The 24,559-nt window shown below is 36.9% G+C and overlaps 1 protein-coding gene across 1 annotated transcript in view; it reads right to left on the reverse strand.

Annotated features, from left to right (window-relative positions):
* LOC127635793 (autism susceptibility gene 2 protein-like) overlaps positions 1–24,559 on the reverse strand; it is a 421,414-nt gene that overhangs the window by 324,427 nt on the left and 72,428 nt on the right. Inside the window, exon 3 of the mRNA XM_052116015.1 lies at positions 4,296–4,517. Within this exon, the coding sequence (XP_051971975.1) occupies positions 4,296–4,517 (222 nt within the window). The remainder of the gene's footprint in view (positions 1–4,295; positions 4,518–24,559) is intronic.

Consider the following 24,559-nt stretch of genomic DNA (forward strand, 5'->3'; position numbering starts at 1 on the left):
CAGCATGACAACTATGCTAACCTCGTCAGAATCTTGGTCATATTGTGCCGCACAGTTGAGCAATATGAGTTCGAATCTGTGTCGCAACATATCCTGCTTCTATTTCCTCCCCATCTTTTCCAGTCCTCTATTCACTATTTGCATTATTAAAAGTAGCTAATGTGCTGGTACCATGGTACAATGATATAGGTCTCAGACGGTAATAAATCATTGTGGTCTGATATAAAACACGCATCTCCACTTTTGGAAATTTTGACATTTTACCATAGATGGAACACGCCAAATGACCTCTTCCTACTGTTTGAACTGTGCATCCAAATGACCAATGAAAAGATTTATTCAGGCTATCTGTTTAACAATGTATCTCCACTGGCCTTGAGAAGTGTCCGTCAAAACCATCTAAGTCCCGCCATTGTGTTTTGAAGAGCATCAACTAATTTACCTCAGCTATCCGGCTGAAGTGTGGTGAAGAGATTGTCTACATCATGCTGGTTCTGTGACAACCAAAGCCATTCATGCATGCACAATGTCAGGTGGCTTTAAAAAGTTGACTATACCAGCCATATACGGTTTGGCAGATTTCCATCTTCGTGAAAATGTGAGTGGAAGTTAATTCTGTGTTCACAATTTATGCGTTGGACTCGAAATGGAACAGTCCACTCTACAGCCGAACACAAGAAACTCTAGTCATAAAACTGATTTCAATCTAAAACAGTAAGTGAAAGCTCAGATTATATCCAGAAATAAATTCTCTAGTGATCGATAACCTACCAACTGAGTTCTGGGAACATGAACAGTTTGACTCGAGTCTGTAACTGAACATGCGCCATTGGAACCCATGATAAGAAAACCGGGCATGTCCACGTTCGCTATCAAAATTCCAACAAATGTTTATGGTGCTAAAGGTGGTTAATTATGTTATTTTCGATTCATTTTGTAAGATTGTTTATGAGAAAAATAGTTTTTCCATGCTCTTGAAGGATAATTTTTTTGGAGATATGTTATTTTCACCAGACAGCGATGAAATAATATATTATTATGACAAATACCATGGTACAGAATGATTACCATATTCAAATACCATGCAAATGACATGTACTCCAATGTACTTGAAAGAATACCATGGTAGTACATGGTACAAAAACCATTACAGTATCATGTTACTTTTGACTTTTTATAGTGAAAAAATCCCAAACCTACAATAATCTACAATCCTCTGCTTTGTCACTATCTCAGCAAAATTGTTATCATGCTAAAATGTGTTTCGTTATTAAATCCAGACAACAAACACCTTTAAAAATCATGCCACTTTGACATCAACCGTACACAACTGTCATAACGGTTGTGGCAGCTGTCTTAATGAATATTCCTAAACACACCACCTTCCTGCATCCTCTAATTACAGCCTGGTTAAGAGAGACGCCCGGTCATATGTCTCTGTCATAACCGGCTGTAAGAACTTGAATAGTGTCGAACATCGCACAGTGTTTTCTTTTTCCAGACTGTTTTCCAGGTGTTATCAGAGGGAGGTAATGTCAGGCATCTGAACTCACTGCTGTTTTATATGTATATTTACAAATGTCTGCTGTGTGTGAATCTGTGATTACATTTACAGAACGGGGAGAGTCTAGACAGCCACTGCCAGTCTGGCTAGGTGTCTACTAATACCAGTAGGATAACTAAAAGTTATGTCCTAAAAGGGGCAATCAAAATATAGGATGTGTGCCGTCTAGGTGTTGGGTGTGAAAAAGTTATATCATGCCATCTTTGGTCTGTGCTTTCAACAAGTGTGGCAATACTTTTATTTAGTTTTTTATTTGTTATTTTATTTTTAATATTTTGATTCGTATTGAATTCTACTTAATTGGTATTCAATGTTAGAGTCATATATACCAACGGCCTAGGATCTGTTTTTTATGGTGGTAAGTAAATGTGAAGTGGTACGAGAAGGTCAGAGGCTTATCAGACAGGTATGTGAGTAAGTGTATTAAATCTCCCAAAAGGGGCAGAGGGTATTTTACAAAAAGCAAACATTCATTGCTTGATTTTCTCAATAATAACATGAAATGATAAACATGTGAAAGCCTTTATGTAGACTCAAGAGTTTATATACAATGTTGCCCTAATGCAGTCAGTATTGGAAAGAGTAAAAATAGTCTGTTTATTAGAAACACTATGGTCCAAATTAAGTGCCCAACGTGGTCTTCTGCTGATGTAGCCCATTCACCTGAAGGTTCGACATGTTGTGCATTCTGAGATACTATTCTGCTCACTACAATTGTGCAGAGGGGTTATCTGAGTAAACATAGACTTTCTGTCAGCTCGAACCAGTCTGTCCATTCTCTGTTGACCTCTCTCATCAACAAGGTATTTTCATTCATAGAACTGCCGCTCACTAGATCTTTTTTAAGTAAATTCTAAGGATTGTTGTGCTTGGAAATCTCAGGAAATCAGCAGTTACAGAAATGTTTAATCCAGCCCATCTGGCAACAACTATAATCCCATGGTCGAAATCACATTTTATTTTCACCATTCCGATGGTTGATGTGAACGTTAACTGACGCTCCTGACTCGTATCTACATGATTTCAAGCATTGCACTGCTGCCACATGATTGGCTGATTAGATATGAATAAGTAGGTGTGCAGATGTTCCTAATAAAGAGCTCGGTGCGTGTAATCTCCAGGTGTGTTCAAATATTTTTTACTCTCATTTTTATTTATGCACATTTTTTGTACATTGATTTTTATTATTTTTTTCCAAAAGAAAAGCATAGTTTAAGTTAGCTTTTAGTCAGTTAGAGTCCTCAACTACAAAATTACTTCAAATTGGCCATCCCTAGTAAATAGTCATTTTTTTCAAGACCGTACAGTACATGGAATGAGTGCTCCTCTGGATCATATGTGCCATATGTGAGAGATAAAGGTGAGTCAAGCTGTCAACTGAGTTGCACTCAGCAGGAAACATTGAGACCCATCTGCTGGAACTTCAAACCCACGTACAGACACACATTTGAAAAGACCCCCTCATTCACTCACACTCACACTCACACACACACACACACACACACACACATACACACAAAATGCAAGGTGTAGGAAAAAAGAAGACTGTTGCTTTACTATGCAGAAAACTGCTTAATTATAACTGCACATGTAAACATACTGATGTAAACAGCAACACAGAGCCTCAAGCAGCTTATTGATCCTCAACTTTGTGATGGAAACTAGTTGTATGTAGCCATGAAACACTTATATGTATGACACATGTGCAAGACAGTATGTGGACACATGACTTTCAGATGTCATACTAACACCAGTGCTTGAAAAAGGACAAAATAAAGAAGAAGCAGAATTTAATTCCCCACCATCCAGCGTAACTCAAGTTTATGGTCATTGCTTTGGTGTTTGATAAAAAAGTGTCCTAGCCATCATTTCCCCCAGACTCTTCCAGGAGAAATGATATGTCTGCCTTTAATTCAGCCACAGGTGGATTACACATGATGAACGAGAGAGACTCTTTCTAACGAGAACAAATTATATCTGTACCCTTCCTGTCTTCAGCTTCCATCTATGGGGAAAGTGTGTGCACTATGTGTGCATGCCTCTGAACGCGTTTAAGTGTACAGCTCATTGTGGGTGTGTGTGCAATGTAGTGTGTGGCCATCTGATTACTTGCTCAGTTGTGGCAATTCCTCTGTGTAAACATGCCATAAATACTCATTAGTAATAACAAGGGGATGTCACAATGACACACACACACAAAGAGCAAGAGAGCAACACCTCGCAGCAACAATAACAAGAGTGGCTAAATTAATTAGCACTATAAAACACTTCCAAAAAAGGCAAAGCCGTCCTCTTTTTGATCATCCTTAATGACAGAATTAATCAAGAGCGTCTTTACACGTCTAATCTTGGAGGACACAGTCTCTGTTATTCCCTGCGGCACTTTTGTAAATCAGTCCACACCTTTATCACACTGAAAGAGCCAACGAACCACCAGGCTTTCTCTAAAACCAGATGTCATATTAATTAACTCCTCCGATTAGATCAGAAATAAGTCTTCCACTGCCACAGAGATGGCTAACGATCATCGACAACTACTTGATTTAAACGAGCACCACCTTAATTGAGTTTGATTGGTGTTCTTTTCTGTCGTTAAGACAGACTGGCGATATACACAGCTTTTGAGACTATACAAGCTAATGATGATTTCATTTTGTTAAGGAAATGCATAAAAAATACTGAAACAACACAGCATCTTGTTGAGATGAATCACATTGGTTATTGGACTCACCGGTCTGTGCGTCTTCTGCAATTTTTTCTTCTTCTTGCCGTGTGTGTGGGCCAGATGAGGGTTGTTCTCCTGGTCAGAGTGATGGTGCTGGTGGTTGATGTGTTTGGACCGGTTCTTGTGCAGGTCGAAGTTCAGACCATTCAGACCTCTACTGGGCTTCTTCTTGCGCAGCGGTCCTGCCTGGTTCTGCCTCCGTTCATGGGGCTTCAGAGTCATGTCCTTCTGCAAAGGGAAAAGAATGTCAAAAATTCAATTCTGGATTCTGGATAACCCGTAAAAACTTGATAAAAGACAACAATAAATCATGATTCATCAGTGTACATTATCTTAGTCTCCGACATGACTTTTCTGATTTATAAACTGAATCAGATGGGTGGATACAATAATATCATAGTCTACATAGTCCAAATCTCAAAATGGAGTTTGGTGGATTGTAGTCCATGTCTATTAGCTTTGAAGCCATTTTATGCTATTGTAAACCTAAAAGTTGCAAAAAAGAAATAAAAGAAAACAAAAGAGAAATAAATAGCATACAGTACATGTACATATATAGATTTCTCTTCCAGGAAAACTGAGCAAAGATTTTTTTAACTATTTAATACCGTAATAACCTTGCTCAATTTCCGGCATGCTAGAAAAATGGAACAAAAATAATGACTTATCTAACACCAAAATGAAAACAAATATATATATATACACACACACTTCCAAAGAGTTGTGAAGCAAAACAATTTATTGAATCATAGTATTATATTGATTTATTAAAACCGACAGTTTGTACTGCTTCACCAAAATGAATAAAACCTTCCAACTCTAATGCTGATTTTGCTACTGTACTGTAGTCAATTAGAAACACCCTTAAAATAGCACTGTCCTTCTGCCCTCATGCTGTATTCCCAAGTCACAATACAGAGAAGAATCTGAAAATGAATCTAAAGACACAAAATGTTAGTAGCTAAAAAAAAACAAAGACGCATTAAAATCATTTCAATTGCTCAGCCCCATTTCATAAATCAACACATTTTAATTCAGCTTAGTTCAGTTCGGATCAGTTCAGCCGGTTCAGTATCAATCTATGCTACTTTACTCAACTGACTTCAATATAAATCATTCAAATACTTCTGTTAAAAAAACAAAAGAGGCAGCAGACCAGCTACAAAATGATGGACAGCAATGTACTGTTTCTAATGTGAAAGTAATGACCGTACGCCATTCTACAGTGCCAATGCTTTCATATCAAACTTCAGAGATGTAGAAGACTTTTTATCTTATTTCAAGAGCTAGCCATTTTTCTTAAATGACAGCTCCTCTTAGTCTCTCCTCATTTAAAGCTGTGCGTGAGTGTGTGTGTGCGATTAATGATGGTGTGTGATAAATGTGATGGCTCTTATGAATGGCCTCTCTAATTCAGACAGCAGCATAAAAAGCCATCAGTTTAATAGACAGCAGATATGCGTGACTAGTCTGGAAAAATTAAACATGAACAAACCCTAACACATACACTTGTGTGTTTATTCTGTGCCTCCAGGTGATTAAAACTGTTACCAAATGTAAAGTCATACATGTGTTTTCATGTATCTGATGCAAACTTAATGTAGAACCCTTCTTCTGTGCATGTTTTTGTGTGCAACTCTACTGTCAGCCCTCATCAGTCTTTTGGGCATATCCATCATGTTAAAATGATGTACTAAATCAGATTACATGCTTCAGAGACATTACATGTTTAATAGCCTTTTTCATGTTCTTGAAGTCAGATACATCAAAAGAACTCTCGGGTGAGCAGACAGAGCATGTCAGGACTGGAAGATAAGACAGGCTGATAACCAGCCATCAAGTCTTCAGCTCTGATAGAGCACTCTGGGTATTTCTGCAGAACAACCTCCATTCATGCTGTATGTCTCTGTTCAAAGATCACAATCGTTCCAACTCAAAAATAAAGGCGTAGTTGATGTGTTACTGCTCAGGAGGACAACCTGCTCTTAAAGGTGAAGTGGGTAATTTACATGCCAGTAACATTGAGTGGAATTGCAAAAATAATAACGGTTTTCAAACAGGTTTCTTGAAAACTCCCCCCGTAATGGAGAACTATGCCCCAAACTCACGTGAATGGTTGAGTCAACATTGCTATTTTGATAGCGCTACAGAGCCAGCCAAAATGTAAAACATAGTACACTATACTGCATGAACAGTACTGTGCAGTATGCAGTAAGCTATGTGCTAGTATTCCATTGTGGCTTTCCAAAAAAAGATTTCCAAAGATTTCATATAAAAGAGCCACAAGAATGTACTATAAGCAATAACAGCACACTTTAGAGACTGGTTCCCACCCTATACCTAAGCACTGCAGTGGGTTTACATCAGGTATATTCCAATGGTTTTAATTGCCTTTATAATCACAAGCCTTCAAATAAAAGAGTATCATTAAGCTTTGTACAGTTAAATAGGTCAAATAAAATAAAAACTGCTAGATATTATTGAGGGTATGGAAAGTGAGTTAATAAAGTATTCTGAGTGTGACCTTGAATGCCTTTACACTGCAATCACTTCCATGATCACTAGAAACGTTCTGGAATCGAGTGCTCTGTTGAGCCTATGTTGAACTACAGCCAAGGTTGGTCTGGGACACAAGTCAACGGATGGGCTTAATTTTGTGGGATTTTCTTCTGCGGGAACTACAATGATCTATCGGCAACATGGCAAAGTTAATTTATCCATATGAAGGCACATCTGGCCCTAATGTGAATGTTTCAGAATAAATTAAATATAACAACATGTGATGCTTCAAAGCTTGCAGGGGAGAAACTAGAAATCTTAGAACGCAGTTTAAAAAACTGCACTGCTCACTCTGGGAAAACATCTGACGGTATGTTTGATTAGGTTTGCTCATCTGAGTCTAGCCTTGGAAAAAACATTAAGCCCTTTTTTGTAAAGGCTTCTCTACTCTATGAGTAGGAAAACAGTAGACTTTCCTTTGCAAGTAGGAGTCTGTATGGCAAATATTGATAGCTTTGACATTCTGTACAGGGTCCCTTATCCTCTTCTGGTAGATTGGATCACTTTTGCTTGAAAGAGTGAAAGAAAATCTCAAATCCCTGCAGTGAAAAACAACAAAAACTGCTTAAACCAGCACTAGCTGGGTTAAAACCTAAACTGGTTTGGTGATTATAGCTGGTGTATGCAGCTTGGTTATGCTGATCTGTTTGTTGGTTATAAATGGGTTTGGGGCATTTTTCAGCTGGTCAGGCTGGAAGACCAGCTGGACGAACAGCTAATCTATCTTAAATCTAGCTTAGAAAGTTGAGAGACAAACCAGATAAAGACTGAATTCTGCTTTTTGTTGAGACAAAGGGTGAAAACAAAAAGGTTTCCATTTAAAAAAAAGTTGTACTTTTATTTGTATATTTTTGTGCCATTACCCAAAGGAATTTCAGAGGTAAATTCTGGATACCACCAGAACAGCCCATCCGCCTACCCACAAAATCACATTCACATATCTCCCTGGAGTTTACTTTGCTGCCTTGCTTTTAAGAAGTTTGTCTTTTGCTTCGGGAAATATGTATTTAGAGAGCAGACAGACAGATTAACGTCACAGTCAGAAATAGTCTAGCAGACAAACAACATTAAACAGTACCGCTTTGTTCTCAACCTTGTAGAACACAAACAGAGGCCGATTGACCGTTCACTTTAATTGTATGAAGAAGAAAAAAAGATGCAGTAATGAAAGTCAATTGTGACTGAGGTTTCCAATCTCTATGACATCTCTTTTTTTGTGCAGAAAAAAAAACTTTGGAATATTAGGGTGAGTAAATTGAGATACATTTTATTTTTGGATGAACTATCCATTCAAAATCTACACCGCACTCATGAACAACCAGGTCTCATAGTGAAAACGTGACTCTAAATATTTGAAAAAAGTGTTATGCGTATCTCCAGGTAAAATTCCCTACAGTTTCCAGGAGAAATGAACACTAGAGGTGTTAAAACAATTGTGTGTTTTATTCACTTTCACTCAAATCATGACTTAAATGGCTGATTATGACTTTATAAATACTTATTTTCAGAGGTGGAAAGTAACAAAATGCTGCAGCCAAACGTGATATACAGCATGAACATTTTTAATTGCAAAAATGTTGTCATGTTCACGTAAATGATTCATTAATGACACATACGTGGGCAGCACACACTGTCCTGCAGATGCAGTGGATGCCTACTAGGCAAACAGGAAAACTTGCACTGCCTTTACCCAGAAGTAAATGAGAGAGAAAGAGAGTAGCATGGGAGACATGCACTTGGATCCCATTCCCTGATTACAGCCCTGTTCTACAGCAGAAATACTCCAAGGATCAGTTCCCCTGCCAAGCGTAACTACATGGGCTTTTGTGAGATAGAGAGAGAGATTATGTTCATGGCCTCTTTGTTTTATTATCTCTGACCCTAAGGAAAGATATGACTTCTTTGACCACAATATAAATACATAAATAAAAACTACAATAACTGGAAAGCACACTATATAAAGTGTTGCTCTGAGACTGTGCAAAAAGCAATAGGCTTTCATGACCAAGTATCAACTTTGACATAAAGCAGTAATTTATTTCCAATGAAACAAGGAATGGACGGGTATTGAGGAGCATTGGGAGAGTCAGTGGGGTCACAGTAGGTCAGTCTCAATAGATACTCCTAATATTGGTTTAATTTTAAACAACACTGAAGACAAAGAGCATTTGGTGTGTCTAAAGTAAATTTTTTGGGGGGGTCAAGCATCCCTCCATGAACCAGCACTCATAAAAGAGAATATTTCATTAGCTCAACTCAATAAGCAGCTCTAAGAATGATAAGTGCTGGTTCAAAGATGTATTTAATTAAAGGCTAGGCCTATCAAAGAGTGTGAATCTTTAGAGGGAAGCGGAAATTAAGACCCCATATGGACAGGAGAGGTCATGCATGCACGGCATGAAAGGCAAACATCTTGTTCTGAAATCAATCACCATGACAGGAAGGAAGAGGGGCTCGTGCTTTGAAGCCCACTACCTCCTTCCGCCAAAGTAATGGACCTCAATCGCTGACAGTTGGAGGGAGTGGCGAGGGAACAAATATACAAATGAACGAATGAAGCAGTCAGCGACTGTCGGGGGAAGTAGGTCATTCAAGCTTGGGCAGATTGTGCAGATTCATTGTAACAGACGCTTCTTTATGCGCATGCGCTTACTCTTCACAGATCTGGACAGTACCGTATTTTCTTCACAGGATTGATCAAGAAACATTCTACAACTTTGAAAAACCAATAGCAACAGTTTCAGACACTGGGCTAGAGAGCTCCTGTAATAGCATGCTGTCGCTCCTCAGAAATCTGGGTGATCAACAAAGCTACACATTTTCTCAACAAGACTGATAGAGAATCATTCTAGAATCTTGAAAAACTAAAAGCAACAGTTAAAGACACTGAGTTTGAGCATCTTTAAATAGAATGTGGTTACTCCGAGATCTGGGCATTACCATATTTTCTCCACAAGGCTGATAGAGAATCTTTCAAGAACATTCTTGAATCAACAGCTAGAGTCATAGACATTGGACTGGAGAGTTCCTTTAATAGTACAAATTCATTCCTCAGAGATTTGAGCGATAATATATTTTATTTGCAAGACTAAGAACCACTATTCTAGAACTAACAGTAACAGTTCCACACACTGGATGGAGGGTTCCTGTAATAGTATGCCATCACTTCTCAGAGATCTGGGCAGTACTGTATTTTCTCCACATAAGGCCTGGGTAACTTCATTTTCTGGAATCAAGTTACCCAACTGCTTTGCCTTTCTGAGAATATTATTCTGACCGCGAGCAAATATGAATGCATTCGACACATGCCCACTACAGCTGCTTTGAAATACTCTTTTAGTACAGACAATGGCTAGCGCATGCAGCGATGATGCGCACAGACGTTTCTTGAGGAATATGACTACGCTGATATGAAATGTGTCACACTTTGTTAAGCAGAGCGATAAGCAACACGGAAAACCAAAGTATACTCAGGCCTTTATCAGTCCCACCAGGATTTTGTGGCACTTTTTCCTGATTTTTGAGGCCCATAATGACTAAATTTGTTGAGGGGGGGTGTTTTGCATTAAAAACTCAGGAACCATCATTATATACCTCTGTAATTGTTTTAATTAAATCGTAAATGCAATTACATGCAAAAAAAAATTGTGCACAATAACTGAATATGCAGTTAGCATTTTGTATTAACACAATGCACAAGAAATATCATACAATAATTAGGACTGTTGCAATTATTACATTGAATGTATACGGTATATGTGACCTTTTTATATCAGTAAAATACATTTATGAACATTTATTTTCAGCATATAAGTGTTCAGCATATATTGTTATTTTCAGATTCTTAGCCTATTGTTTGAAGCACTTCAAATCACATTTTACTACACAACTAATATTTTTGTTTGGTTTTTAAGTGAAAGTTAGAGTTTCTTTGTATAAATGCGAGTTTGTCTCATTTGTAGCACTCAGAGTGAAGATCAAACACTAGCTGTGATGTAGCCTATGTGTGCTGTCTGCGGTCTCGTGAAAGTTTAGACAAGGATTTTGATAGTGAACGTGTAACTTGGAGAAGACGAGGCAGAGACACTTACACTGTTACTGTGGAGATGATACAACGGCAGCTGTGCATTTGGATATGTTGTGACTGCTGCAGGCTTTTCAAGCATTTGTTTTGCACAGTCAAACATGAAGGAAAGCGATGGGATTCCCCCAGATGTACTTCATGTTTTGAAAATGTACAGAAATTTAAAAATAAAATGCAAATAATGCAGAGATTGGTTGCATTTGCAAGAATCCTGGAGGGACTGCTTTATAGAGAACGGACATTCTAGAACATTTAAGTATATAAACTGTTCCAGACATTGGACATAAGTATTCCCTTAAAATCATGCCATTGCTCCTAAGACATCTGGTGGTAACATATTTACTCCACAAGACTGATAGAGAGCCCACATTCTAGAACATTTTAGAGGCAAAAAAACTATGGTTCCAGAGTTTATGAAGTTCCAGAGTACAGCATGTAATTGCTTCAAAGAGATCTGGGCGGTACCACGTTTCAGAGATTATACAGAGATTATAGATCATTTAAGTGTTTCCTTACTACTCTTCAGTATAATATAATGCCATTGCTCCAAAGATATCCAGGCGGTACCATATTTTCTGATAAAGACCAACAAAGAAAAATTCTAGAACCAAAGCAGAGATTCTACTGAAGTTTTTCTTTAACAGCATACTATGGCTCCAAAGAGATCTTGGTGGCACCACAGTTTCTTCACAAACCTGAGAGAGAACTCACATTCTAGAAAATTCTAGAACATTCTGGAACAAAAACAATGATTACAAAGATTGTATTGATTCTGAAGTGTTCCCTTAATAGCATTATGTTTCTATTCAGACATCTGGGAAGTACTGTGCATTCCCCACAAAACTGACTTTATAGAACCCAGGACAATCTAGAACCAACAGCACTGCACAAGAAATCCTCATTCTAGAACCTCATCAAGAACATTCTAGAACCAACAACAAATGTTACGGATATTGTTACTTGTAATTTTTCAGAAATGTTCTTTGGATCTCTTTAGCAGATTATTATAAAGCCACAAATTGTTCAGATTGGTGATTTATGTACTAAATGATAACCCAAGTGCTCTAGTGTCATTGAAAGCAATAAGATCACACCGTAGGATGAGAAGCATCAAAGACCAACTCGAGCACATCAAAGCCCGCACAACAGGTTGCTTAATGAGAGTTGCCTTTTATGTTATGAGAGGGCAAAATATTTTAATTAAATTGACACAAGAAACATTATTAATTGGTCAGAGAGCAATGTCTGAATTTAGCTCAAGATAATTCAATTAACATGATTATCAAAGTCATTTAATTCAACGGGATAAAACACTTCTTCAACAGCTGGCTGTAGACAGTTTTTCAACATCAGAATGAAAAATAAGGGAAAACTGAAAAATGGCTCTTGGGATAATAAAAATAAAATGTTATAGCTTTTTTACTGATGAGTTCAGAATGGTCTGAATAATTATTCACAGCTTTCATGTTTGCACCCAACTCTATGCCTAAGCACCGCAGTGGGTTTACATCAGGTATATTCCAATGGCTGTAATTGCCTTTATAATCATAAGCCTTCACATAAAAGAGCATTATTAAGCTTTGTACAATGAAATAGGTCAAATAAACTCAGATTCGCAGTCCATTACGATCACAACTGCATTTGAACAGTGATAAATCTACTGTGTGCTTTAATACAAACTTCATACAACATTAGAATTAGGCATCCAAGATAACTTATAATGGTACATTTTATACGGAGGCAAAAGTTGCAATGTTGTATTCTAGTGATGAGTAAGGCTTAAATATCAACAATGTTCTCAGTGAGGGCTTGTCCATTTACTCTGACAAGAGACCTGATTCTTCATCCATGGGCTAGCACACACACACACACACACACACAGTTACAAAAGCTTCTGAAGGTGAGCTCTGCTCCCAACTGATCAGAAACAGAATTATTTGCAGAATCTAGTGTTCTCACAAGGAATTACATTTTTTTGGTGAAAGGAGAAACAAGTGCACACAGAACATTACAGTGAGACACAGAATATAAAACAAGGTAAGAGTATAAAGGTCCAACATGAAAGCTGTGAAAGCTATTACACGCTCTCTATCAGTATACCCTTTTAACCTACTGCTCTCTCGCTCTCTCTCTCTCTCTCTAAACAGTAACTCATGGGATGGGCATTAATCCACAGTTAGCACCTCAGGAGTGTTGTGGATCATTACACATTCTAATACTACACTAAACACACTAGATTAGTTTTTAAGTTTGTGTGCTGATGTTGATTCAATAGCTCCTTTTTCTAATAAGCAGCCCATCAGGAATGTGTTTGACACTCTCCATCTTTCCTTTATGTTGTGGTCATTGTTTACACTGTTTATGTGTCTCCAGAAAAGTCTCAGTTATTGTCTGCAGTGAATTGTCTGGGAGGGTGTGAGAAATGAGAAATGTTGAAATACTTCAGACCTCACACCAGACATGTCTTAGGTGTGTTTCAAAACCTCCTGAGCTACTCTCAAAAAACAATGCACTTGATCAAGTCTTGTTTTACGAACCTACATTTATTTAGTCACATCTACTAGAAAAACGTTTTTCAGTCATCATATTAATTATGTTGATGCAACTTAATGTGTACCACTGCATTTTTTGTAGTTGTTGTTGTTGTTGTTGTTTTTGGTCAAACATTTGTTGTTGTAAATGTAATTAGTAAGCTTAAAGTATCAGCAACAGAGACTTACATGAGTTTTAAATGAAGTTGCAAACCAGGTGTGCAAGGTCCTAAACATCCACAAACCACAATGACGATTAAACAAATACCAGTGCAAATACTGTTAAAAAAAGAGCAAATAGGTAAGGAATAATTGATGACGGACTGTTGAATTGTTTATTAATAATGCAGGTGGTAATGCGGTCACGACGCGCAGCGCATCTCGGGTGTGCATTCTTTTTTAAACAATTCAATGGTCCGGAATCAATTATTCCACTTATACCATATTTACCACACCTTTAGACATCGTTCAGGGTTTTATCTCAAAACATTTTCTGGTTTTCATCCCTAAAACGCTCTTGTGAGTGGAACTACTTATGCAACATATTCAAAATGCGTCTTGCTTTAATAGAGTTGGAGCCTTCGTTGCTAATTCGCAAATGTCACGTTAAAACTAGCAACGGAGGCTTGTGCTGCTTTACTCGAGGACTTACTGGAGTAAAAAGTTTGTGTGTTTGTGAGAGCTTGTATTTGAGGGATCAAAAGAGAGAAACTCAGAAAATGACAGAGATCGTTTCTGGGATTACCTTTTTTGTGGCAGCTCTTGTCAGAAGTAACATCGCTTCAAAATCGGCATATTCCCATTATAAACCTAACACATTTTTCATCCCCACTGAGATGCAGGAGTGCGCTGACATGATTTTCTCTCACGAGTATGTTTGGGACTTAAGTGTGTGCGTTACGCATATGTGTGTCCTTGAGGGTTTTTCCCACAGATACCTCAGATAATATAGAAACTGTTGTACTGATCAAGTGTATCTAGCATTAATACAGCTCAAGCCTTCGTTGCTAATTCGAAAACATCATGTTAGAGCAACGGAGGATGCGCTGCTTCTCTCTCTCTCTGTGTGTGTTCAGAAATGTTCACAAATATTCAGAACTTCTTAAACTACTTCAAAGAGTTCTCTTCAAAACATCCTCAACATGCAGCAATGACAGTTTTGCAGATCCTTGACATTCTAGCTGTCAGTTTGTCCAAATACTCAGGTGAAATTTCACTCCACACTTCCTGTAGCACTCGCCATGGATGTGGCTGTCTTGTCGGGCACTTCTCACACACCTTACAGTCTAACTGATCCCACAAAATCTCAATGGGGTTAAGATCCATAACACTCTTTTCCAATTATCTGTTGTCCAATGTCTGTGTTTCTTTGCCCACTCAAACCTTTTCTTTTTGTTTTTCTGTTTCAAAAGTGTCTTTTTTTTTGCAACTCTTCCCATAAGGCCTGCACCCGAGTCTTCTCTTTACTGTTGTACATGAAACTGGTGTTGAGCGGGTAGAATTCAATGAAGCTGTCAGCTGAGGACATGTGAGGCATATATTTCTCAAACTAGAGACTCAGAAGTACTTATCCTCTTGTTTAGTTGTACATCTGAACTTCAACATCTCTTTCTGTCCTTGTTAGAGCCAGTTGTCCTTTGTCTTTGAAGACTGTAGTGTACACCTTTGTATGAGATCTTCAGTTTTTTGGCAGTTACAAGCATTGTATTGCCTTCATTCCGCAAAACAATGTTTGACTGACAAGTTTCTAGAGAAAGCTGTCTTTTTTTGGCCATTTTTGACCTAATATTGATCTTAAGACATGCCAGTCTATTCCATACTGTTGCAACTCAAAAACAAAGACAATGTTAAGCTTAATTTACCAAATCAAATAGCTTTCAACTGTGTTTGATATAATAGCAAGTGATTTTCTAATACGCTACGCCTACATCATACGCCAGAACTCGACTCTCTTGTGAATGCGCGGACAGCCGTAACCAGAAGCCAGTGATTATAGTTTATAAAGTTATAAATATAGATATTTTTCTAACAACAACACATAGCTTCACTTCAGAAAGCCTTTACTTACCCCCTGGAGCCATATGGATTACTTTTTTGATGGATGGATGTGTTTTTTTGGGCTTCAAAATCTAAGGTACCATTCAATCCTATTATAAAGCTTGGAAGAGGCAGGATATTTTTTTATATAACGATTGTGTTTGGCTGAAAGAAGAAAGTCATATACACCTAGCATGGCTTGAGGATGAGTAAATAATAGGATAATTAATATTTTGGTGTGAACTAACCCTTTGACAAGATCTCACATTGAAGTGCAGCTGATATTAATCAGCACCACCACTGAATAAATGACACTATCGTTAATTTTTGTTGTAGATATTCAAACGTACAGTGTTATTGTAACAGATAAATGGCATAAAGAAATAAAAATATATAGTAGTGTATTTTAAACCTTCTTTTAACAACTCACTATCATGGTAATTATGAATGAAAGACATTACAAACAGCATCTCTTTTAAAGAGAAATTAAGGCTTGGACTTCATAGTTTTGCACTTGTGCTCGACATCTAATGACTTGAGAGACTTCAGAAGGAATGATGAACGTTTCTGGTAAGGGAATATAGTGAGCAACGATGCTCCCTAGTTTTTACGGTGCATTTTGAGATTTGTTCATTGAGAAGTTTCAGTACACTGGAACGTTTTTGCGAATGACACAGCCCTAAAAATGGCCGACTACCTGATCAGTGCCCTGACTACTAAACTAGGGAGCTGATTGAGACACACCCAAGTTTCACAGCCCTCATCTCAGTCAAAGTCACCTGCTATCTCTTAGAAGCTCAATCTTTATCTTCCACACTCTGTATTTTGCTGCTTGTCTCTATTTCTCACTCACTCTCCTGGCTTTTTCTCTCTGGCAGTCTAGATTCTAATTGCTGCAGTGCTGTGCTGTGCTATTCTTTGCTGTCTGAGTTTGCCTGATAACATCTGAACAAGAACAGTTTCTCACTCCCTAGGCCCTGCAACAGAGGAGCAGTTAGTGCTAACATTACCTCAGTGTCCTAACACACAATTTTCCTCTGCATAGTACAACAGAAACTCTTTCTTAGTCATATATCTCAATAATGGGCAGCAACAAGCTTTCACTGACACAAAGAATCTAACCAAGATACTGTAAAAAGAAAGAAATCTAACATGGACACCAAGGGTGGCCATGATTTTTATGTACATTCCATTATTTGTAGAGCAATTTGCCATTTCACATAAAATACATCACACACACATACACTTATACACCTTTTTGATTACCTCATGCCAGCCCTCTTGTGGGATTCCATGGCTTGAGCCCCATGTGCTGAACAACCAATGTTGCCTAGCAACAAGGTAGAGGAAGCAGATCATTAAATTTTGCTGATGAAGTCTAGCCAGCAGCAGTCACAGAAAGAGACAAAGACCTCATAGTCCTTATATTATCTTGCCCTGTATCAGGACCCCTTAATGTATCCATACTTCTTTTAGTGTTTGGTTCCACTAACAACAATTTGTATTCTTTTTTTGTTTTGTTACAATGTATTCATGTTCTATACCTGTGCTACACTTTGTGCGCTTTAGTAATATTATAATTTTAAAGTCATACAACAAAAGGTTTTATCTGACTCGGCAACTATAACTATAAGCAATTTCAAAGTTAGTTTGTAGAGCACTTCTCAGTCTATCCCATAACAGATGATAGTAGGGTTGGCTGAAATATTAATATTGTTATTTTATTGATTTTTTTTTACATAAAAATACTTGCAATGGTATGAACTGTTGCATATTAACTCTTACTTGCTGTCAAATAATTAAAAAAATAAAATGTAACACATATAGTGACTTACAGGCAACAGATTTACATTTGTATTTACAATAAATATGGTTTGCATTATGAATAACAGATGTACCGCTCAAAGTTCAAACACACCACGTGGGTTTATTTACCAAATGTGCATGATAATTCATGTTCTGACCTGTGGCACTGAAATTGAATTGTCATTTTGATGTTACAGAGTTTAACATGTCACAAAGTATTTATTTCCATTGTTTTGAGACAAAACATTCTGCCACTGACTGCAAAGCTGTTCCCAACAGACAGCTGGATCAAATCTAATCTCAGGCCAACTGTATGTCTAAAACATTCAGCGAAACATATACAGTTCCAATTCTACTAATTCCAGAACTGTATTAAGTTGCCATTCCATCATTATGACTATACAGCACAAAGGTGTTCCATTTCCACTGTATGCACCAGTGTTGGGAAAGCTACATTGACACTGTACTTTGCCAAGTTAAAGTGGTTAAACAATGACCGACAACACCTAAACAAAAACTTTGGGGGGGAAAAAGTGGGAAAAAGTGGTTTGCTCCATTTCAAGTTATTAGGGTTGCAACTAACGATTATTTTGATAATCGATTAATCTAACGATTATAAGACCGATTAGTCAACTATTCGGTTGATTATTGCAACGATTAATCATTCATCAGTAAGATGGCAATAAGAGAGCAGGTCAGTCAAAAGCAGAGAGCCAATAACAACAGTGGGCGTTTACAGTCAAGTCTTAAAGGAGAAGCAGCGTCAAAACCAAGCGTTTTATGTCAGTATGGGGGTAGAAAATTATCATGCTTTACAAATATATGACCAAAAAAATAATAATAATTCACTAATATTATTAAAAGATTTTTTATTAAAATAATAAAAAGGCATGCCATGACCCCTTTAAACTGGTTTTGATTGTTCTGCGGACCAAACAATGAAGGAAGAAGCATCTTTCCTAAATAATTCAGTAGACACCAATCACCTGAAAGCACAAGCTGTAAAACTAGATGTGATCTAGGACCTTTATATAGCTTTATACAGTGCATGACATTAAAGAGACTTTAAGTCTATCCCTCACAGTTTTCATTGCCATCAAAAAATTTATTTCTGAATAAGGTCTGTTCTGGCACAAAAAAATAATTTGGATTTCAACTGAGGTGATAGCAATACATACATTTACCGTAACAAATAAATTTACACAAAAATACAACTTTTAAACTAGAAAATACCCTGATTTATATAATTGAGTCAAAGATGTAGGCCTATAGGGATTGTGTAGGAACTCAAATTAATTAGTGAATCATTTATTTGAATCAGTTTCATTTACATGAAATGTCTGAACGAACCAATTCACAATAGTTCCCAACGCTACATATGAGATAGATACTTGTTGGGAAAAATAGCTTAATACTGGAAAAACTATTTAAGCTAGTTTAAAAACTCTTAACAATTTAACCAAGTAAATAGTGTTGCTACTGTAGTTAGTTACTCCCTAACACTGGTAGGCACTGGTAGGCACACAAACAACCACACAACCACACACAACCACATGCACACACACGCATACACACGCATACACACACACATAAACTCCAACCTTCTCGTTGGCTGTGTAACAGGCCACCTGCTCCAGAGTAGTCCTGTGGGGCTTTAAGCTAACAATGTTACGTGAAGCCTCTCACTCTCCCTCTGTGCTAATTAGAGTTGAAATGAGAGAATCCCACACAAGTGAGAGGCGACACATAAACGAGAACATTCTCTGGAAATGTACCGTCATCTTTAGTGAGTGACTAAAGTGCTCTGAATGCACACAGAGACTCCATGAAATCCCAGCATGACTGTAGTAATCACTGTAGTTGGCATGAGCCAGCTTCTACAATAATAATAATAGAGTTTTTTGAGTGAACAAATCCAACAAACAAGCAAGTATGATAGCTCAGAACACAGATTAGATATACACAAAGTGAAAGCTTTTCTCTAATGTATTAAACATACTGACAAGCATAACAGTCTCTTCCAAAACTTGATATTAAAGTGACTTGAAAGTCTGAATTCCTTTTCAAACATCCGTCTGCAATCTTCTCTGTTTTGCCCACAGACAGGCTCTTTGGCAACGTGCACAAAGCAAAGTTTGGGAGAGACAACTGTATGTAATTCCAAATCTGTATGGCTTTCTTTCTTATGGAGATCACAAAAAGCAGATGTTTTAATGAATATTATGGTATGTCTTTTGGCAGTGGCATGGTGCTGATGGCAGGGGATAGTGCCTAAATTTATGGCTTAAAAAGGGACCCAAAAGTTTCATAATAGTAGTTAATGCAGCAAGTGCATCATACTCCATGTGTTCTGAAGCCATATGATAGGTTTTAATGAGAAACAGCACAAAATGTAAGTAATTTTCTGTGAAAGTTTTTTTAATTTGTTGTGCGTTAATGTATCACAAGCCCTTTCAACATTTAATAATGTGCAGGATATGCTTTATTAATATCTATAATTCAATTTTTATTATTTCAGCAATGGAATTACTACTGGTGAAAATGCTATTTTTGCTGTCAGTAATTAGTTTTTCACTTTTAAATGGTAACTTTTTAATAAAAAAAAAAACGTATGCCATTACTTGTGGGAAATACCCATTTATATATATATATATATATATATATATATATATATATATATATATATATATATATATATATATATTATTATTATTATTTATTTATTTATTTATTTTTTTAACTAGTAAAAAACTAGGGATGCACCGAAAATTTTCGGCCGAAAATGGCACTTTCGGCACTTTCGGTTTTCGGCCGAAAGAGAAAAAAGGCCGAAAATATGAGCCGAAAATATATACCTCCTCGCTCCGCCCCTCAGTGCTCAGATTTCAATCTGGATCGATGTAGCCCTTATCACAGCTGTTAGATAATTCCACAACGGCGCTACCAAACAAAGGCCGATCATGTCAGCGGTGTGGAAATTCTTCAAAGTTTCTGATAAGGACATCAAATTTGCGATCTGCAGTATTTATTCAGCAGAACTTTCAATATATATATATATCTAGAATACAGCAAGAGATTCTACAGAAAAATGTCACAACTAGCGCAGCTACACCACAACTTGAGACGTATTTATCTGAACTACGCCAGAAGCGACAATCCCCTTGACTACTGGCGCATAAACAAACACCGCTTTCCTTTGCTTGCGCGGATTGCGCACAGGTATATCTGCCCAAGAACCAGCACAGAGAGTGAGAGACTGTTCAGTGCAGCATCTCATGTTCTTGATGAGCTTTCTGAAAGGAGAGACTGTCAGAAAGTTTAGCAACTTTTGTTCTTGAAGAGAAACCTGTCACTTGTAGTTAAATAGAAAGCGGTCCAATATGATGTGTATAGCAATTACATTACACTTGTTCTTCACTTGAGGATATATCTGTCGTTTACAGTTGAGGTTGGATTTAGTTCAATTACTGCTGTTTTGCACAATCATTTTCACTTAAAGTGTACATACGTTTACATAAACAGAATATAGCACTGATCTATATATATAATTATATATTATAGTTATATATAGATCAGTGGAATAGAGGCCATTCTGTGTTCTGCCTTTTGTTTTAATTAAAATTACTGTTGCATATTTAAACTTTTTGAAAGATGCTAGCTAAGTTCATTACTTGACTCTTGTTTTGCATATAATAGTTTTCTAAAACTTTACATTATTTGGATAATTGTTAATAAAATCTGTAAAATTAGATTTTTACAGAACTGAAAGAAGAATAATATTTAATATAGTTTTAGTATATTTTTTGTCCAGTTTTGTTGTGCTACTTTCAATAAAAGTGTGATTTATTTTATTGGTTTGTAGTTTTTCAATTCAGATTAATTAAATTCATGAAATTAATGAAAAACTATCAAATTAATACAATTATACACAACATTTTTTATTTTTTTTAAATAGGTAAAAATTTCGGTTTCGGTTTTCGGCCAAGTGCATTCTGGATTTTCGGTTTCGGTTTCGGCCCAGAATTTTCATTTCGGTGCATCCCTATAAAAAACAGTAATAACAAAGATAAAATAATATTAATAATAATAAAAATAATATTATATTATTATTATTATTATTATTATTATTATTATTATTATTATAAATAATTCTGGTACTGCATTTTCACTATAGAATTTTTAAATGATCAGTCATTCACTTTAATTTCTTACTAGTTGAAATTCCAAATAAACATAGCCATGTCCTTACTAATTAAAATGTAAATTTTAATATCTATAATTTAATTTTAGCATGTTAGATTTGTTATTTCAGATTTTTGGAAGTGGATTTAAGATATACAATAACGAGTATATTACAAAGAGTGATTACAAATATCTCAAAAGTCTTTCTTGTTAAAATAACATTAAAGAACATTAAATGAGACCTATTACGCCCCTTTTTACAAGATGTCTCAGTTGTCCCCAGAATGTGTCTGTGAAGTTTCATCTCAAACTACCCCACTGATAATTTATTGTTCCATGTTATAAATGCCTCTTTTTGGGTGGAATCAAAAACACGCTGATTTCGTGTGTGTCTTTTTAAATGCAAATGAGCTGCTGCTCCCCGCCCCCTTTCCGGAAGAGGGCTGTGCCTTTACAGCTCGTGCTTCGGATACTACAGCAACAACAAATCAGAACTTATATGACTGACAGCGTAAATACCGGAGTTCAGGCAAGGCTGGACTGGTAAGAGAAATAGTCTCGAGATTTTACATAGCAACTGGCCAAAAAGTTGAGCGGGGGTGGGGGGTGTTCGATCGCTGTCCTTTTCTGCGGTGCCGTTTTGTTGTCCGTTCTGCATTTTAGCTTATCGCGGCCCATTCAGACCATTTCGCGGCAGACCCACCAATCCTCTCGGTTCTCCCTATGGCCAATCCGCCCCTGATCGGCCCCAAAGTGCTTCAGCCCACCGCGAAAATGCCCGGTATGCCAGATTACCAGTCTTGCTTGTCCACTGCGTCTTCAGTGGCTCTGATGCCGGGAGTACATGAAGACTCTTATGTTCACTTTTACAGCCAACGACAGAACACTTATGACACTTACGAAGCTGAGACATTATTCTTCTAACTGTATCTGCTCTAGTGCGGAAAAAAATGGCGGACTGTGTGAAGATCACTCAGAGAAGGATTTTTAGCGGGGCCTGCTCTAACATGACATCACTTTAGAGCAGAAATGACAACCATTCATTTTGACACATTGTTTTTGATTAATAGAAATATAAGAAAGAGGAGTGGGTGGACTTTTAACATTGTAGGATGTTTGTGCACACACACACACCGCTGACTCACATTTATGTACAAACACCATGTAAAAGTGAATTTTGCATAATAGGTCCCCCTTTAAAGAAAAGAAAATATAAATAAATCCATTGTTGATATCGGAATGGGCATTTACACTAATAACAATGTTATTGATATTAAGAATTATATTTTTTACTAGTAAGACGTACATAGCTGATGTGTATTTGGAATTTCAACTAGTAAGAAATTAATTATATCTGAAACTGTCTGAATACGGGATCATTACGAAATTCTACAAGTGAATATGCAGTTACAGATAATAGTAATGCCATTACTGATATCAAGAATTAGCATTTTAACTAGTGAAAACCTATATAATTCATATCCAGCATGATTAAATGTCGAAAGGGCTTATGATATTAATGAGCGCTATGAAAGAAGCTTGTTCCCAGTGGCTTGCGTTCATGCAAGAATGCGATGACCCTAGCAGAACTGACCTGCAACTAAAAGGACTTTGCTAAAATGCTCCAGAGTTCCTCTGAATATCATCTGCAATAAATCTCAGTCCATCCAAATCCATTCGTATCTTGTGCATATTCCCAGACACATCTCTCACAGCATCTAAAGTTCAAAAGCAATGACGTAGCAGATTTCTCAACAGAACTATACTGGAATCCAAGAGGACGGACAGCTGGTATGTTTGGACAGGTGTCAAACCCACATCTGCAGCTACAGACAAGTCAATAACTGCTAATGAGAGGTTTGGAGAGACTGTGAGTGTATAAACACACACAGAGTCAATTACGTTAAAGGGTTATTATTTGGATAATTAAAGTGTTCTCGTTTTTGTTTGATTAGGTTTCAGTCTCACAATTAACACTCAGGTACCCGGCTATAAACACACTCCACTTCCACCCATAATGTGTAAGTAAATAAACAAATGGCACATTTTTCTTACATGTCACGGCTGACAGATCATTCTGAAGAACGTAAGACAGAAACAACCAGTTGTTATGCCGTGAATTCTGCCATCCATTACAAAAACAAACCCATCCAACCTTTCCCTCGATGCCTGAAGAGCATCATCTGATTAAAACATTTCCCGACAACTCCTTTCTCTCTCTCACTTTCTGTCTATCTCTGTCTCTCTTCCACTAGAGCAATTATGCCTCTTAACAACACTAGATGAACTTCACAATGAAGTGATCTGTAAGCGGCTAATTGGCTTCCATCTAGTGGAGAGTGGCCTTCTTCTGTTGAAGCTGCTCCTTTAGATGGCTGTAATAGACCATCTGTCTGCTGCTCCATTAGAAGCACGGGCCTGCATGTTTGTTTAAGTGTGAAACTGCCATTATGAGTCATTAAAAAGGCGACACCTTAAGTTCAAAACACAATTTTACACTGTTGTTTTATGGATAACCTGCTTACATATGAAAAAAACAACATTATTATACAAGATTGTTAACTATGCAAGGGACCATCTAACTTAGTACATTACAAATTTGTACACTTTTACAAATCTTTACTTATTATTAGTTATTTTTGTCATTGTTTTTTTTTTTTTTTTAAATGTACAATTTCCATGTATGCCATCAATAAATATAATGTCTTGAAATTGCATGTTTTATATTGTTACTATTAGGAATGTGCCGACATATTGGCTGCAAATATTTATCGACCAATTATTGACCAAATTAAAAGCATCAGTTATAAGCATGAAAATGCCAATGTAAAAAAAAAAAAAAAAAGTTTATTTATAATTCATTGGTAACACACTTTGTAAAAACTCTGAATTTAAATGTACAATCCACAAACAATAATAGCCACAATATTGGGAAGAGTTGGAACTCCTAAGAAAATTTTTATTCTTTCTCCTTCTCATGTTAAACCACCATAAACTGACATGACATTTGTGAAAGCGGCACTTGAGGGATGATGAGGGAAACCATCTAAATGCTTTGAAACCAGAAAACT

Source organism: Xyrauchen texanus, chromosome 43 (assembly GCF_025860055.1).
Source record: "Xyrauchen texanus isolate HMW12.3.18 chromosome 43, RBS_HiC_50CHRs, whole genome shotgun sequence".
Taxonomy (NCBI): Eukaryota; Metazoa; Chordata; class Actinopteri; order Cypriniformes; family Catostomidae; genus Xyrauchen; species Xyrauchen texanus.